Source organism: Bombina bombina, chromosome 2, assembly GCF_027579735.1.
Source record: "Bombina bombina isolate aBomBom1 chromosome 2, aBomBom1.pri, whole genome shotgun sequence".
Lineage (NCBI taxonomy): Eukaryota > Metazoa > Chordata > Amphibia > Anura > Bombinatoridae > Bombina > Bombina bombina.
This window is the reverse complement of record NC_069500.1, coordinates 314,265,941-314,282,622: the sequence shown is the minus strand read 5'-3', so window position 1 is coordinate 314,282,622 and position 16,682 is coordinate 314,265,941. Positions and strand designations below refer to the sequence as shown.

The 16,682-nt window shown below is 39.1% G+C and overlaps 2 protein-coding genes across 2 annotated transcripts in view; both read right to left on the bottom strand.

The window, feature by feature from the left end:
* The window catches only part of ADAMTS19 (ADAM metallopeptidase with thrombospondin type 1 motif 19), a 574,573-nt gene that overhangs the window by 455,573 nt on the left and 102,318 nt on the right, over nucleotides 1-16,682 (bottom strand). The window contains exons 4-6 of the mRNA XM_053701647.1: nucleotides 15,909-16,081; nucleotides 14,032-14,115; nucleotides 7,778-7,935 (exon numbers count right to left, since the gene is read on the bottom strand). Coding sequence (XP_053557622.1) covers nucleotides 7,778-7,935; nucleotides 14,032-14,115; nucleotides 15,909-16,081 — 415 coding nt within the window. The remainder of the gene's footprint in view (nucleotides 1-7,777; nucleotides 7,936-14,031; nucleotides 14,116-15,908; nucleotides 16,082-16,682) is intronic.
* On the bottom strand, nucleotides 803-2,992 carry LOC128648784 (uncharacterized). Its single transcript, XM_053701648.1, has 2 exons — nucleotides 2,651-2,992; nucleotides 803-1,983 (listed from the first exon to the last, which is right to left on the bottom strand). Exons 1-2 carry the CDS (start codon nucleotides 2,988-2,990, stop codon nucleotides 1,070-1,072), a joined length of 1,254 nt encoding a protein of 417 aa, XP_053557623.1. The 5' UTR covers nucleotides 2,991-2,992; the 3' UTR covers nucleotides 803-1,069.

The window sequence follows — 16,682 nt, the reverse complement described above, 5'->3', positions numbered from 1 at the left end:
TGTATATTTGAAATAGCTGATTTTGTTCTTTGAAGCCACAACATAATCAAATGGATTGAGCCTGTAGGTAGAATCAAATCTCATTACTTTATCACATTGTGGACATATACTTGATTATTTACTTTAAATTTGTTCTCAAAACAATCATCAATACTTGGAGGAGAGAACAATGGGAATTCATAATTGTATTACCTTCATCTCTTTAGAACCCACTGGAGTATAATTTATTCTAATGTTAACACAGCTTGGCTTTGATACCAAAATATATAAAGGGACAGTCAAGTCCAAAGAAAACCTTCTTGTTTCAAATAGGGCATGTAATTTCAAACTATTTTCAGATTTAATTCTAACACTTGCTTTGTTCTCTTGGTATTCTTAGTTGAAAGCTAAACCTAGGATGGCTCATATGATAATGTCTAAGACCTTCTTGAAGGCCACCTCTTTGAAATTGTGTCAAACCAATCACAGACAACACAACCTCTCACCTGCAGCCTTAAAACACCTGATAATGCACACCCTATCAGTAACATCACTATTATATATACCCATGTGTCAATTTATATTGGATGTGAGATACATTGATTTACATCTTAGACGTGAATATTACTATATGTACCCTTCATAAACAACTATTGTGGATGTGAATTATAGTACAAGAATATGTCATAAACATGATAATATTACCTGTTTTTATGGCCATTTCCACACAGGTTATATTATATGTTTTAACAATATTAGTGTACCAAAACACACCTCACATGGGTGTGGATGACAATTATATGGTAAATAACAGAGGACAAGATTTATGGTGAGCTATAAGAATATTTATTTATTTTTTTGCTTCTTGGATGAGGGAGCTGAGGTGACTGTAGTGGATTTCCTTGTTCTCCTGGTTTGAGAAGATTCTGATGTTTCTGCTGGTGTGCTGGCCACAGATGATAGGCTGGAGGCAGTGTCCTGCTGGTGTGTAAAGTGCTCAACCAACACACCCAAGAGTTGATTTTGTTCTCTCCATCTATTGTCCATTTGCATCTGCATATCAGACAGAATTTGCATTATCTGTGACTGGTTATGAACACTTGCACTTAACGATGCTGCCATGTCCCTCTGTAGCATAACGTATGCTACGTTGTTGTATCCTCTCTTGGCTCCTGATGAACCTTTCATGGTTCCTGAAGAACCTCTCTTGAAACTCTCTTGGCCTCTTTGTATGCTCTTGGTGCTTGTTAAGCCTCCTCTGGAGTGCAATGTATTCGTCACCCAGGGGAGAATACAATGCATCCACAGGCTCTTGAGCAGCAGGGCTTCTAGGTATTTGTGGGGCAGGGTCACCTGCATCTGCTGTTGCTGGAGGTGCAGGGTCAGCTTCAACTGCTGGTTCATGTGGGGCAGGGTCACCTGCAACTGATGGTTCGTGTGGGGCAGGGCCAGCTTCAACTGATGGTTCATGTGGGGCAGGGCCAGCTTCAACTGATGGTTCATGTGGGGCAGGGTCACCTGCATCTGATGGTGCTTGAAGTGCAGCTGTAGATTCTACTATATTTCCATCTGCCGATGGAGGAGCTTGTCCAATTGCTGATGAAGGTGGAGCTCGTCCAATTGCTGATGATGGTGGAGCTCTCATGGTTTGGTTGATAGTCCCACTGATGACCAGTGTGTGATGACTCAGCCTGTCCAATTGGCACTTCCTGTGACATTGTTTGTGGGTAAAATCCCTGACTGCCATGAGATTGTGTTGTGGGGGGGTAAATACATGGACCCTTTGTGGCTGTCTTGGCTCCCCCTCAAAGCCAAAGGGAGGATATTCCTCTAGCCAGGAATCTTGCCAGGGGTCATATGGCAATGTTGGTGGCATCACTGCCAAGTCCTCAACTGAAGCCATCCAACCATGCTCATGCCTGGGAGCATACCATTCTTGCGGTTGCTTGAAGACTGGTGGTGGTGGTGGTGGCATGGATGTTAGTATCCTCGTGGCAGGAGGTTCTGTGAAGGAGTCAAAGGATAAGAGGGATTAGTACAGTCAGATATATGTCCACATGGGCATACAATATACATTGATACATGCTAGGGCCTATACTGATTCTCATGTCAAACTCTATAGCATGTGTCCTGTGTTATTCTGAGACATGTTAGTATTGCACTATTCCACCTCATATCATGAATTGCATTGTGTTAAAGGGACATGAAACCCACATTTTTTCTTTCATGATTTAGAAAGAACATGCAATTTTAAACAACTTTCTAATTTACTTCTATTATCTAATTTGCTTCACTTTTTTTATATTCCTTGCTGGAAAGCATATCTAGATAGGCTCAGTAGCTTCTGATTGGTGGCTGCACACAGATGCCTCGTGTGATTGGCTCACCCATGTGCATTGCTATTTCCTCAGCAAAGGATATTTAAAGAATTAAGCAAATTAGATAATAGAAGTAAATTGGAATGTTGTTAAAAATTGTTTTCTCTATCTGAATCATGAAAGAAAATGTTTGGGTTTAATGTCCCTTTAAGTAGCAGTAATGTCAAATATAATTGTAGATGTTTTTGTTAGTAGGCCAAATACCATGCTCCTCATTGTGTACATGAATGTATGATATTAAAGGATGTTATATCTCAAATACATATAATACTGGTGTGTGGGATGTTACTTACCAGCATGATGTGCTGTGGTTGCAGCCCCTGAGTCACGAGCCCCTGGAAGTCCACGGACTGCTGTGATACTCAGGGACCTGCTCATCATCTCCTGCCAGGTGTTATACTCAATATCCAGGGATGGACCACCACCTGTTTCCCTCTGGTGCATAGCTTCCTGTCCCATCTTTTCTTTAACCCATCTCTTGCAGTCATTCCACCGCTTTTTCAGGCCCTCAACAATCCTCCTCTGCGGGGCCACACTGTTGACGGCATCCTCTACCACCAACCATGCAGTTTTTTGCTTTCTAGCAATGCTTTTGCCCTTCTCCTGCCCGAAGAGGGCACTGTAATTGTCCATGATTGCCTGGACAAGGGCAACATTTTTATTAAATAAGAAGTTTGAACTTCTCAGCCTCTCATCCTCCATGGACACTTGGCTTCCTCCCTGTGATGTCCCTGGTGTGGGTTCCTCACTATCCTCTTCCTCCTCCCCCCTTCTGTTCCCATGTGCACCCTCTGTCCCTCTCCTAGATGTGCCTTCTCTCTGGGGCTCGCGGGCATCTCCCCTCCCATCATCCCTTCTAGCTCTCCATCTCCCCACTCCACTTACTCCCTGATGGGGGGCCCACTGCTCCTCCTGTCCTCTCCAATACTCCTCTCCCTGCTACTCCTCTCCCCTCCTCCCTTCCTCTCCCTGCCATCGTCACACTAAATCACACTACACACACTCACAGTCACTACCAGTTCAATCAAACACAATCACAACCAAACACTCAGCCTATCAAACTGTAAAAATCAAATAAAATGTGTGAGATGTTAGAAAAAAAGTGTGGTGTATTTTGTATATGTATGTATGCAAAATATGTGTGCAATATGTAAAAATATGTGTAAGTGTACAAGCTTAATGAAACAACAATGCGACCTAACTCACTCCTCTGTTTGCGCCTCTCTCTCTATTCTCACTAATCCTCCACTCCAGTGTGGTATGTTGTAGCTCAACGAACAATCCAAACACACTGAAGAAAATGGCGGCTGCGCATGGGTTTATATATGAATTTTGAATAGCGTAATTGCGTGTCACATTTTTATTTGAAATCTGTCCATTTTTATGAGTGTTAGCCTAATTTGCATAAAATTACTCTTTATTTACACTTTCCGTGGAAAAAATACTGGCTTAAGTTACTTGCGAAGACTAAAATGTGTATTTGCGCACATTCCAGAAGATCACCAGTTTGTCCTACTTACGCCAGTTTAGCATCTAACGGCACAGTATATGAAATACCCCGATGTGCAAGGTGAAATTACTGGCGGCACTGGTTCCCACACTTGTGCCGAAACCTGCGCCATATATGTAATCGTGCCCTAAGTGTTATTGGATTGTCTTATTATCATGCATTTGTTGTTTATGCAAATCTACTGGTCCTTTTATTATTGATTTTCAGGTTATCTGAACTAGAGCACTAGAGCACAAGGGAAATAATCAGCTGGTAAGTATCTATGTCTATCATCCTGCTCTTGCCCAAGGCAATCCAGAAAATACCAGTGGCGTCACTACAGGGGTGCAAAGGGGGGCATTCCCCCCCAAGTTTACTCTCCCCCCCAGTTTGCCCTCCCACCTCGCAGAGACCTCCTTCATCTGCCTGTGCAAAGTAATGGATTGGGAGCCTGCTGTGCGCTGATGCGCAGGGCCAAGTTTGCATACTGTATTGCTACTGTACTTCATGTGGGATTTTAGAGTGAGAAGGATGGATGTGGTGGGAGGAGCAGCTTTCTTTGCCGATTGCAGCTGTGTCCTCTGCTGTGGTGCAGAAATAAAGCACACAAGTAAGTTAGACCAGGGACAGGGGTAGACAGTAAAAGGTACTGCAGTTTATCTTTTTTGTGACTGTGATCTATGACAGTCAATTCTGCTTTCCTCTGAACGGGCTGCTTAGAAAAAAATTAGCACATTTTAACTCCTTATCTGCCAAAATCTGCCAAAAGGACTGTAGCTTATTCACAAGCAGTGCAAAGTAGCCCTTTTTGTCAGCTATGGGGTTAAATGTGTGCTCTGCAAGCTATCTTGTTATCTTAGATAGATTTGCAGGGAAGAAGGTTACGTGAGAGGGGTTGCCACTCCAATAACACAAATAGTGATTTACAACTTTCAATTTCAAAGAACACTGGTCTACTAAAAATTAGTATGCAAGTTTGTGTGAAGCTTATATTAGAAGTATAAGAGTCAGACTAAATAAAATAAGTGTGTAGTAATATATATATATTGCTATATATAGTATTGCTTCAGACTTGATAAAGGAAGGAACTCTTCCGAAAAGCTCAATAAAAAATATTATTGCTCAATGCAATACTCTTGTTATTTATATATATATAAAAATTGTATTAATAGTATTTGATAACGCTCCTTATTATATATACACATTAAAAGTAAATTATTTCAGATTTGCAGTGGTTTAGCTTACCAAAAACATAAAAACATAGAAGATGGGGGAAAAAAAACACTATTTTTAAAAAACATATGTGTATAGTATAGCATGTGTGTGTCGTGTATTTCTATATTTGTGTCACTGAATAAACTACATTGTTTGCTGTAACTAAGATCAGAGAGTGCTGTCTCTTACTTGCTGTTCCTAATCCTCATTCAGCACCCTCGCTCCTTGTATATATATATATATATATATGTGTGTGTGTATATATGTATGTGTGTGTACTCAACAAACTATAGGGCTGGTCTTTAATATTTCCAGGGCTGCATATTATGCCCAGTCCGGCCCTGCTTGTGCGCCCTGACAATTTTAAATCAGCTAGTTACTGCGGATTACCATGGCAACACTTTGAAACATTTCCTGGTGAGCAGGAAAGAAGGAGCTGTTTGCGTGAATGCAGTAATGCAGTTAAAACCTAGTGAGTGAAGTGGAACTGGAGGTGAGTGCATTGCTAAACCAATTAATGCTGCCTAATCTAGCCGTCTCAGCACCAGAAGAGTGGTTAATGTGTCAGCCCTCAAGTACTTCTGTACAACCATTCTTCAAGAGGTTAATGCCATCGCCTAACTGAATTAATCATTTCGGCAATGAGTTGAGCGCAAGGTTGACAGCCTTTTTGGCACATCTACAAGCTGCGGGTGTCACACAATATGGCATTCTGCATGGACTCATTCTCACATAAGGAGCCCAGATTTCTCTTCAACCAGTAGGGTATCCTTATAAAAGTGAAACCCTCTTTGTCTTTCTTCTTTAGCAGAATAAGATTACATGCCACATTTATACAGATCGTTTTGTTTGGCTCTTTAGATATATAGCTAAGACTGTGCTGGCATTTACCCGGTATCTTATGCTGCATGGGGTTTTGTGCGTGTGTGTACATTAGGGTTGCCACCTCGGCCATGTTTTCCTGGACACACTTACCTGTTACACATGCTGCAGGGTAAGCAGGGAGGAACATGTATTGTGTTCCTCCCTACAAACCCTACAGCATGTGTAACTCATAAGTGTCCAGGAAAACATGGCCGAGGTGGCAACCCTAGTGTACATGTGTGTGTATATCTGGGTACATAAGATGTGTGAATGTGTGTGAACTTGTGTGTGTATACAAATGTTTGTATGGGTACATGTATTTGCATGCATTTGTATTTGTGTGTGCATACATTAGTGTTTTTGTGTGTGTACATTAGTGTTTTTGTGTGTGCGTATGTGTGTCTGCATATTAGTGCATGCATTTGTACATGTATGTGTATATGGGTCTATTTGTTTGCATTTGTGAGTTTATGTAGGTACATGTGTGATATGTTTGTTCGTTTGTGGGTGTATGTAGGTACATGTATTTGTATGTAGGTACATGTGTGTGTGTATGTGTGTGTATGTCGGTACATGTGTGTATGTAGGTACATGTGTTTGTATGTAGGTATATGGGTTTGTATGTGTGTGCATTTGTGGGTGTATGTAGGAACATGTGTTTTTATGTGTGTGTATTTGTGTGTGTATTTAGGTACATGTCTTTGCATGTGTGTGCATTTGTGGGTGTATGTAGTTACATGTTTATGTGTGTGCATTTGTGGGTGTATGTAGGTACATGTGTCTGTGTGTGTATACATACGTACATGTAACCTGCTCTTTGTTTGTCAAGTGAAGTCCTGCTTCCCCGCCTGTTAATAAGTAACATTACCGCAGTTATGAAGTCAACACCCTATTGTTGTGCCATATACACATTAATCAATGGCCTCACAAGCAATATCATTTTCAATTAGATTAAAAAGTATTTAAAAAAACAATAAATAAAAATTATCTGCTAATAAACATTTTGACCACAGGGCTAAGAACTAATTTTGCCATAAATTAAAATTTATTGGCCAATTATCAGTCAGAGATGGAGCAGATTACCAGAGGGGTTTCTGCAGCCGACCTCTAGCCTACAGGTCATCACATTCTTTCTACAGAACTGAGTTACTCATTCTATTGTTTGGAAATAAATGTACTTACTCTTCCCCCACTACAACAGCCTCTGTACTCTCACTACAGTCCCTTTCCCCTCAGTTACTTATTCCATTTGTGCTTGGAAAAGCTGGAAATAAATGTACTTACTGTTCCCCCACTACAGTCCCTATCCCCTCACTACAGCCCATATTCCTCCTACTACAGCCCATATTCCCCCACTACAGCCCATATTCCCCCACTACAGCCCCTATCCCGCAATACAGCTCATATCCCCTCACTACAACCCCTATTCCCCTCACTGCAGCCAATATTCCCCCACTACAGCAACTATCCCCTCACTTTAGCCCGTATCCCCTCACTACAGCCCCTATTCCCCCACCACAGCCCATATTCCCTCACTACAGCCCCTATCCCCAAATACAGCCCCTATCCCCTCACTACAGCCCCTAACCCCTCATTACAGCCCCTAACCCCCTCACTACAGCACCTATCCCCCCTAAAAAAACATAAGCACATTTTAATAATGGTTTGTAGTTTGACGCTTATGTTGAAATTGGATAAAAATTTAAAGGACAAACAGTACAAATCTTCTGAAATAAACTATATAAGCATGTCGTGTGTAACTCACAGAAAAAACTCTGAAACTAATATTTGATGCAATAAACACACAGGAGTGTAAAGTAACTCAGCAGGGAAGATGCTAATGAAAGCCTACCTTGTTATAAGAATTGCAGCATCTACTGCTGAATATTCATCCCCCCAGCTTGTTGACATTTCCAAATGAATATCATTCTTCTTTCCAAATTCTTCAAGTTGCCATTTACAAAAACTTTCCAGCATTTTCTCACCATGGTGTCCAAAGTACATGTCTATCTGAAAATAAAATAGCAGTTTTCTCAGAAATATTTACCTTCTTTTTAACCTGTATTTTTTATCCCATATTATATAAGGGAAACTGTAATGTTTTTAAATGGAAACACTGTAGCTTAATTTTTATGACAGTGTTGTATTTAGATTTTGTGCTGCCCATGTCCCCAGGTTTTAAGCCAATTTTGGACATATTTTTTGGTCGGGGTTAGGGTGTAACATTACTTTTTTACGGAATTTCCAAAGTAAATGATAGGAGAGGAGGGGAAGGAGGGAGAGAGAGAGAAGGGAGAGATGGCAGATAATGGAAATAAGGGAAGGAGAGGAGGGAGAGAAGGAAGAGATGGAGGGAGGGAGGGAGGGAGGAAGGGAGAGAGGGAGGAAGAAGAGAGGAGGGAAGGAAGGAATGGACAGAGAGGAGGGAAGGGAGTGAAGGAGAGGATGGAGGAAGTCAAAGGAGGGAAGGGAGGGACGGAAGTTAGGGAGAAGTGGATAGGAGGGAAAAGAGAAGGCAGGGAGTGGCATTTGGGATGAGTAAACAGTGACACATAAATTGTGAGAAAGGTTGTAAAAATAGGTTTTTTTATTGAAGTTATTGACAAAACATCATCAAATAAACATGTACATAGGTATTCAGAAACATTCTTTTAAACTATGACATTACTTAGGAGTTCAAAACTATGCCATAGTCACATGCAGGTAAAGATTTGTCATGAGAAAACCCAAAGCAACATCTCTATATTTAAATGTAACATGCAAAACTGAAACCTCATTTTCTACTTTATAGTATTTTCCTCTCCTAATAAAAGAAGCCACTTTTGGACTCCTGTCATCTAAAATGATGTCTAGAGGAAATAGAGTGATAAAAATGGTCTCTCTTGAACCTATGGCAAATTAGAATACATTTTTCAACTGATATAAGCTTCTGAAACATTTAGGAATATTCAAGCTACATCTTCAAACTTTGTTATGTTTCGGAACATTCTAAATATCTTGATAAACTGCAAGATTTTGCTAGTAAAGAAGGGAAATAGGGTGCGGTATGTGCAAGAGAAACCGCGTATTTAACCCTCCTGTAAAAGGAGGTTTATTATATGGGGTGGGGGGTAGGAGGTGGTAAGATATACATGAGAAGCCGATAAAACATCTGAGTAATTTCTAGGTATGTCAATCAATTGCATCTGTAAGAGATTGCAAATGGGTCAGCTACTGTAGTTGATTGCTTGAACGAGGTAGATGAGGGCTCATTATGTCTCTGTGTAAGGTCTTATAAGCATATGAATGGCTATGGGGAAAGTAGAGATAAATTAACTCTAAACTAGAGTAATGTTGCATTAAGGGTATTGCAAGTGAGTAGACCTGAAATAATGGCAATGTTAATGCAGGGCCAGCCTGCGTCAGAAGCGTATCATAGGTCTTGAATTAAAATTATGCCTCACAGGGTAGCTATGCCCAAAGTATCGCCAGAAAAAAGGACATCCTGAAGAGACTGAGATCATAGCATAGGGTAGGTATTAGTTAGCAGTACGGCTACAGCTCTCCTGTATGTATATACAAATATGAATAATATTGATAGCACAGGAGTATGCCATGGTTACACAACAAATGCAGATAGGTAATCGAGATCAAATCTATAACCTTAGCACAAAGTGAACAATTAGAACATTATTTATGTTCAATAACAGGCATTGTGGGGAAAAGTTATATCTAAGACTATTCTATAGAGCCATATATTTGTTGGGCACAATCATCACACCGCCCCAGCCGCTGGCAGCGAGAAGACATGCACACAAACTTCCTCTAAGCACAATGCCCATACATGAAGCATGGGGGTCTGTAAACTTAGAAGAATTATGTGATGAAATGTTTAAATTCTGGTAATCTCACCATATATGCAAACAATGAGTAGCCTGTACATATAATGTAATAAAATAAATAACTAGAGGGATGATAAGCTGGCCCCATTCAAGCATAGACAGAAATACAGCTAGGTAGCATTACATTCAGTGTCTATTAGTGCCCCAGTGAAAATAAAAAAAAACATAGCATGGCACAAACAGAATTTCCAGGGAACAGCTTGAATTAGTCTATAAACATATAGAATTGGAGCTCTACACTTGGGGCTTTTACTGTAAAACTCACTGTTGCACATACACAATCACATAATACAGTAGACCACAAGTAGCTGTCTTTATAGCACATTAAGGATAAACAGAAAATAGAAGTGCGCTTAGGAACTAATACCAAGCACCTCTCTAAGAGACACTATCCCTAAAAAGTGTCAAGATATAGTGAAAGTAGAATGTTAAGCTTTTTACGGCTTACAGAAAAAGAGGGCGCCAAAGGCTAAAGGTATCAGACACCAAAATAGTGTTATTTAAAATTATTTAATACAAGTCAATATACAACCTTAAAATCAAACAGTATAAACAGGGACGTCTCCCTAGGTTTTAAAACCCTATGTAACAGTTTATTGCTACAATTAGATAAGCAAATGGGAATAGATAGAAATAAAATACATATAAGATCTGTTTTAAATGCAATACTCAGTGAGTAAGTTAAAAACAAGTGGTGATTAAAAAATATTAGAAACAATACAAGTTATACTTGAAACTTAGATATGTATATGCCCAAGGGATATAGCAGATATTTCCCAAGTGTACTGTGGGATATAGGATGGCGTGGAACTTCCTAATAAAGGAGATTGATCCGGAATATGTCCAGTATACCTGAAATTGTATATAAAGCTTTGATTCAAAGATATATATCAACAATGTTAAAGCAGCGCTTTACTTTACCACTTATGAGCGATGTCCAGCGCACTTTAGGCTATCACCTTGGGGTTTGGATTGTCCATTTGACGGTTAACAGTGGTAGCTGCAGCCATATCATAATTTAGTCAGTTCTGAGCCGTTATAATCATTAAATTTATCGGCTTAGAGCCGGAGCTGTAGAGAAACACGTCTGCTCAGTTGCACGGCTGGCTCCGCCCCCCATGAGAAAGGTTTTTAATAATGAAAGACTGCATATTGTGTTAACATTATTTACACAGTCTCTCCCTACAGGTGATCACCTTAATTTATCAAGGGCACCAATGTAGAGAGAGACTGTGGACATAATGTTAACTCATTATGCAGTTTAATACCCCTGTGATAGGTTAGCTTATAGAGCCCTATAGTGTGAGGCTGTGCACAGAAGAGAGTCCTCACACTTCTGCCACCATTAGCTTATTTCAGGGCTTGACAAATGTTCACAAAATGTAGGAGTCAGCAGCTCCTTCCATATAAGTGGGATACAAGAAAAAACAGCTACGTTTTGGGCCTGCTCAGCCCTTATTCATTGAATAAGGAATGAGCGGGCCCGAAACTTTCTTGTATCCCATGTTGCCTCAGTAAAGGAAATTTTTTATCAGTGCTGCTCTATCCAGCGAGCAGAGTGATCTGTGTGATGGTCCCAATGCTCATCCAGCTGATCCCCAGTGCAGAGTAAGATGGTGGATACTATAGAGTGGTACTGTTTGGTAGTAGCCACAGCTACACTTCCTCATCACTCAGCCACACTCTGAACATTTGCATTTTAAGCATCCCACTGGCCATGCCTCCTGTAGTCCTTTAGCACAATCTAATTTGCCAACCATTGAACGCTTCCTTTTCTGCACCTTTGTTCTACTAGTTGGGTATACATATCTTACCCTCCTGGGTCTTGTAGTCCCCTGCCTCTTGGCAAAAAAAGGTTCCAGCGGCACTTCTAATTTAGCTCGGTGTAGTATTTAATGTCCCTTTAATATTGGACCCTTTTTTACTAAACCAATCATTTTAAAAATGCAATCGATAATCAAAGAAAATGGCTGATTGTGGTCAGGTTGAAAGCTGTTTAGAAACTAATAACATACTTTATCAAATCAGTAGCGGACCTACTCAAAAAAGGCCCCTGGTGCAAAAAAAAGTTAGGGGCCTCCCAAAAGGTAACTCAGTGGTAATCATCGCTAAAAGACTAGGACCCCGACAGGCAAAATGGGCTCTTGTCTTCTCTTGTTTTTAATTCCAAGTGAATTATGCCAAGGGTCTAAGAATGGGAAGGTAGACGCAATATCTTGCATGCAAAAAGAACATTCTATGGACCAAATATCATTAGACATTAGCTGGAAAACCAGTCATTATGTAGCAAACAGAATACCTTTTTCCTGTCCCAGCAGGCATTTTCTCAGTGTCACTACAAGTCCTGGAGATGGCTAAGCAGTTAAAGAGTTAATAAAGCCCCCATGCTACCACAGAACTCTTAAGGTCCTTTCCTCAGCTTCAGGTCCCCATAGAGGTTAAAGGGACATTCTAGTTAAAATTTAAATACACATAGATGAATTACTTCTTTGAATAGAAACATATTTGCAATATACATGTATTGTCAAAAAATGCTTCTAGCAAAAGTTATCACTGTTTTAGTGTTAACATTTTCTCTGCATGTGCATGTGAAGCATAGCTAGATATTCTCAGTGCGCCAGCATTTTGAATACTGCAGCTACTCAGAGCACCAGTGGGGCTTGTATCATGTCAGCAATTAACAAATTGAGTCATTACCAGATGGTGCAAGCACCTTGGGCTGTCTGAGCAAGTGCTGTGTTTAAAATGCTGGTGCACATGCATACGTAAATGCACATTTGAAACAGCTATAGCTTTTATTAAAAGCATTTTTGCTAATACATGTATATATCAAAAAATGCTTCTATTCAAAACTAAAATGCATCCATGTGGATTTCAATTTTGGCTAGAATAAGCTTGTAAGGGTGTGCTGTTGGGTTTCAGTTCCTAAACAGCCTACCAGGTCAGTGACCATTTGTATAAATATGAATGAAATACTTTATTTAAATATATATTTTACTTGTACTTTGTTATGCATATATTCAGGCGTTAACATTAAATTTCCCAGCATTATTTTTTGTTGAGCTTCAGCAAAATACTCAAGTTCACTATCTGAAATATGAGATATAATAGTAAACCTTGCGCTATCCATTCAAAGTATAGGGTGTACTTAAAGGGACAGTTTACTCAAAAAAATTCTCCCCTTTAATTTGTTCCCAATGATCCACTTTACCTGCTGGAGTGTATTAAATTGTTTACAAGTAGCTCCTTTACCCTTATATTGGCATTTGAAATAGTTGATTTAGCATGTGGTATCCCCACCTATTCTGAAAGTTTGTGGCCGCGCGTACCAGCTATAGATAAGCTTTGTAAACACAGCCAGCTGAAGAAATTACACTCCCAGTCGGATATAGCAGAGATAAGGTAATACAATGTTGATTTTCCATTGTTCTCTCAAAGTACTGGTGATTGTTTTAAGGACAGATATAAGATAAAGAAGCAGGTATATATGCACAATGTGATACAGTAATGAGATCTGATTAAACCTACAAGCTCAACCCATTTTATTAGGTTGTGGCTTCAAAACAAAAAAATCAGAGCTTTAATATACACAAATAAGCCTTAAAAGGCTAATTTTCATACATTTTTTACTCTGCAGTTGGTAAAAAAAGCAATTGTAAAACATTAAGGGTAAAACTATTTTACAGTATACTGTCCCTTTAAGAAATGTCAGCTGTGTTAAGATTCTCTGTTAAACCTTTTTTATCATCTACTTATAATACAAGATTGTTCGATATTCTAATCACAGGGTCCCGCTAAGGATAACACACCCAGTACTATGGGTTGCACTCCACTTGTAATCTAGCCCAGTATGTATTTTGTGTTAAAAATCCATTGTTTTTAGTGCTTGATCTGTCTTTTCATTTAAATACCTCCGTTATTTGAGAAGCTTAACATAAATGTGTTCATATTGGGTTTTCAAATCAATTGGAATGGGTATGAATTTGAAAACCTCATGAGAAACCAATGATTGCACTAAAACTCTGTTAGAAATCACTTGCAAGAATAAGAAGTATTTTGCAAGGAATTTGTCTAGATACATCTCAGTCTAAATTGTAATCTGCTTACATAACAACTTGTGACATGTTCTTACAATTTACTGAATTGTATATATAAAAAAAATATCTTAATATGCAACTATCATCAAATTTCTTTTACAAAAACAACTTACAATTTGCTTACTTACCGGTGTTTCATGAAGGAGGACAAGTTTTGTAACCCGAAGGTTCATCTGTACACCTAGACTTTTGTGCTGGAAGAGGTTGTAAACCTAAAAAAGATTAGATTTTTTATAATACATTTATAAATAGAAAAAAAAAAAAAAAAAGAAAAGAAATGAAAATCCTTCCTTAGCTTGCTACGCAAGTGTGTAATAAAACTATGGTATTATAAATAAAGGGTGCCCACAGTTTTTATACAGAGTCAGCTACTGACAGCATTGGATGCACATCATTTTGCATTATAATCAAACATAGGCTGAAGATAATGAGGTCTGTTTACCATGCTGAGGATGTAACTTTTAAGTCACTCATGCAAGCCTAAAAACTACCTCAAGACACTGCTTCCTAACCACACTGCCACTTCAGAGATGGTGAAGTTAAAAAGTCCACAGTGATTGATAGGCCCTGTCTTTGTATAATTGGTCTGGCAAGAGCAGTGGGAGGTGCTATTGTTTGAGCAATAATAGTCATTAAGTTACTATTGTCCGGTGTTTTTTTCTTTGACTTATGTACATATGCAAACACTTTGTGCTAGTTTCTAGACAATATTACACCCACGCTTGTGATGTCACTCTTCTATGCTATATTAACTGACATTGCATCAGGAAATGTTTTTGCAATCACTCTCTGTTTAGTAGCTTATATAGTAGTGTATACTGAAGCTCCTGGCATTATGTTTACCATGGGTTTAAGTGTGTTCCTGTTTTTGTCTGCATTCTGTATTTGTCTGACTGTGTTTCTGATGCAACACATCTCTAATAGTGCCAGTTGACTTTAGAACATCACAGCTGTCTTGATTGATGTACTGCCAACTTTTTCCTGCTCTTATCTGCTGCAGAACCTCTAAGCTGTCTTGAGTCTTCACAATCCAAATACTGCCAAGTTTATCCTGCTCTTGTCTTCAGCAGCACAGCTCAGCTGACCTTCAGTATCCAACTAGTACTGTCTAGTTTAACTTCTTTCCTGTCATTCCTCTGCAGTATGGGCCCATCTTGCTACCTACCTGACTTCATCAGAAGCATGTTACACTCTGAATAACTATTTTGGGGCTGACAATATCAGACAAAGTTAAAAACTTGATATCAGACAAAAAAGACAGATATATTTTTGTTATGTCAAAACTATTGCTTTAAAAGGACAATGTCACCCTAAAGCAAGCTGCAATTGTTTACCGGCTTTAACTTAAAATCACATTATTTTTTGAACTAATCACATAAATGAGAAAAAATATTCGCCATTTACTAACAGACAGAGTAACCCTATAGATCAGTGATGGCAACAGCCTTGTGCTGCCAGTTGGCCTCCGTGATTTAGATTAAATAACTTGTATATTTGCCAGAATCAATAATAATACAAGCTGGGAAGTTCTACTAGTCGTTACATTAGACCAGTAATTATTCTCACCTAACCAGTAGGGGTGGTGCAAGTCTTTCTGATGCCTCCAATTATTACAGATCTAAGCTATAATATCAATACTACTATACACATGATTTCAGACTAGATTACAAGTGGAGCGCTAATTTATCGTGCGTCTGTAAATGGGCAAATTTGCCTGTTTACTGGCGCACAATAAATAACCAGTCATTACAAGCTTGCAGTAGCAATTAGCTCTCCGAAAATTAACCAGAGATCAATTGTGTGGGCTGATATTACGAGTGGAGCAAAAATATCGTGCTTGCAAAAGCACACATTTTGTGCCCTACTCCTAATCTGGCCCTTAGTGGGCTGGTGAACAAAACAAAAAATGGTTAACAAGGTTCTAGCTGACAAAAACTATATCATTAAAATTCACATAATTATAAAATAAATAGGATCATGTTGTGTCCTTTAAATCAAGTATTACCATATTAAGGATGGTGAGAATGAACTTTCTGGTAGCATCTGATCCGTGATAGGAAACCATGGCTGGATCAGCAACAACTACAGTTTCTATATTGTATTCTTGATTTTGTTTATAGGAATATCTTTTTCCTCTTCCATTTTCAGGAGCTTTATAATTTGTTGTTCTTCTTTTATCTGTAAAAGATAAAATACCCAATTAATTCAATCATCAGGGCCACTTGATTTTTTATTATTATTGTTCTCAATATTATCTCAACATGTCAAAAACCTCTGCAAACTAAAATACAAGTCATAAACATGAAATTTTTTTTTTTTAGATATATATATATATATATAAATTATATATATATATATATACTATAATTGCGTTTGTAATGTCTGTCACCGTCGGCAATTGCGCGCGCATCCTCAATGGAATGTTGGCAGGGGGCGAGGCAGCCAACAGAATGTTGACTGCGCGCGCAGCCAAAAGAATTCACCTGGATGAATAAGTAAGCTGCATCCAGGTGGATTCTTTCACCGCGCTGCATTCAGGTGGATTCCGAAAATGGCAGGGTGGTTCCGTTACCACAATAGACTGCCCTTCCGAAAATGGCAGGGTGGTTCAGTGGTTCCGTCACCACAATAGACTGCCCTCTGGGCAGGCTTTCCCACTAGTATATACTGTATATATAAATAAATAAATAAATAAAGGTGCAAGGGAAATGGCACACACCAACAATTACTAACCAGAGAATAGGTGAACCCCTCTCCCAGCGTCAGCGAAAATGGGATA

Bases quoted from the DNA above. Each gene is read 5' to 3' on its own strand.
- LOC128648784 (XM_053701648.1), bottom strand. From the start codon at position 2,990: ATGGACAATTACAGTGCCCTCTTCGGGCAGGAGAAGGGCAAAAGCATT. The intron at 1,984-2,650 runs GTAAGTAACATC...ACTCCTTCACAG, and splicing joins AACCACAGCACATCATGCTG to AACCTCCTGCCACGAGGATA.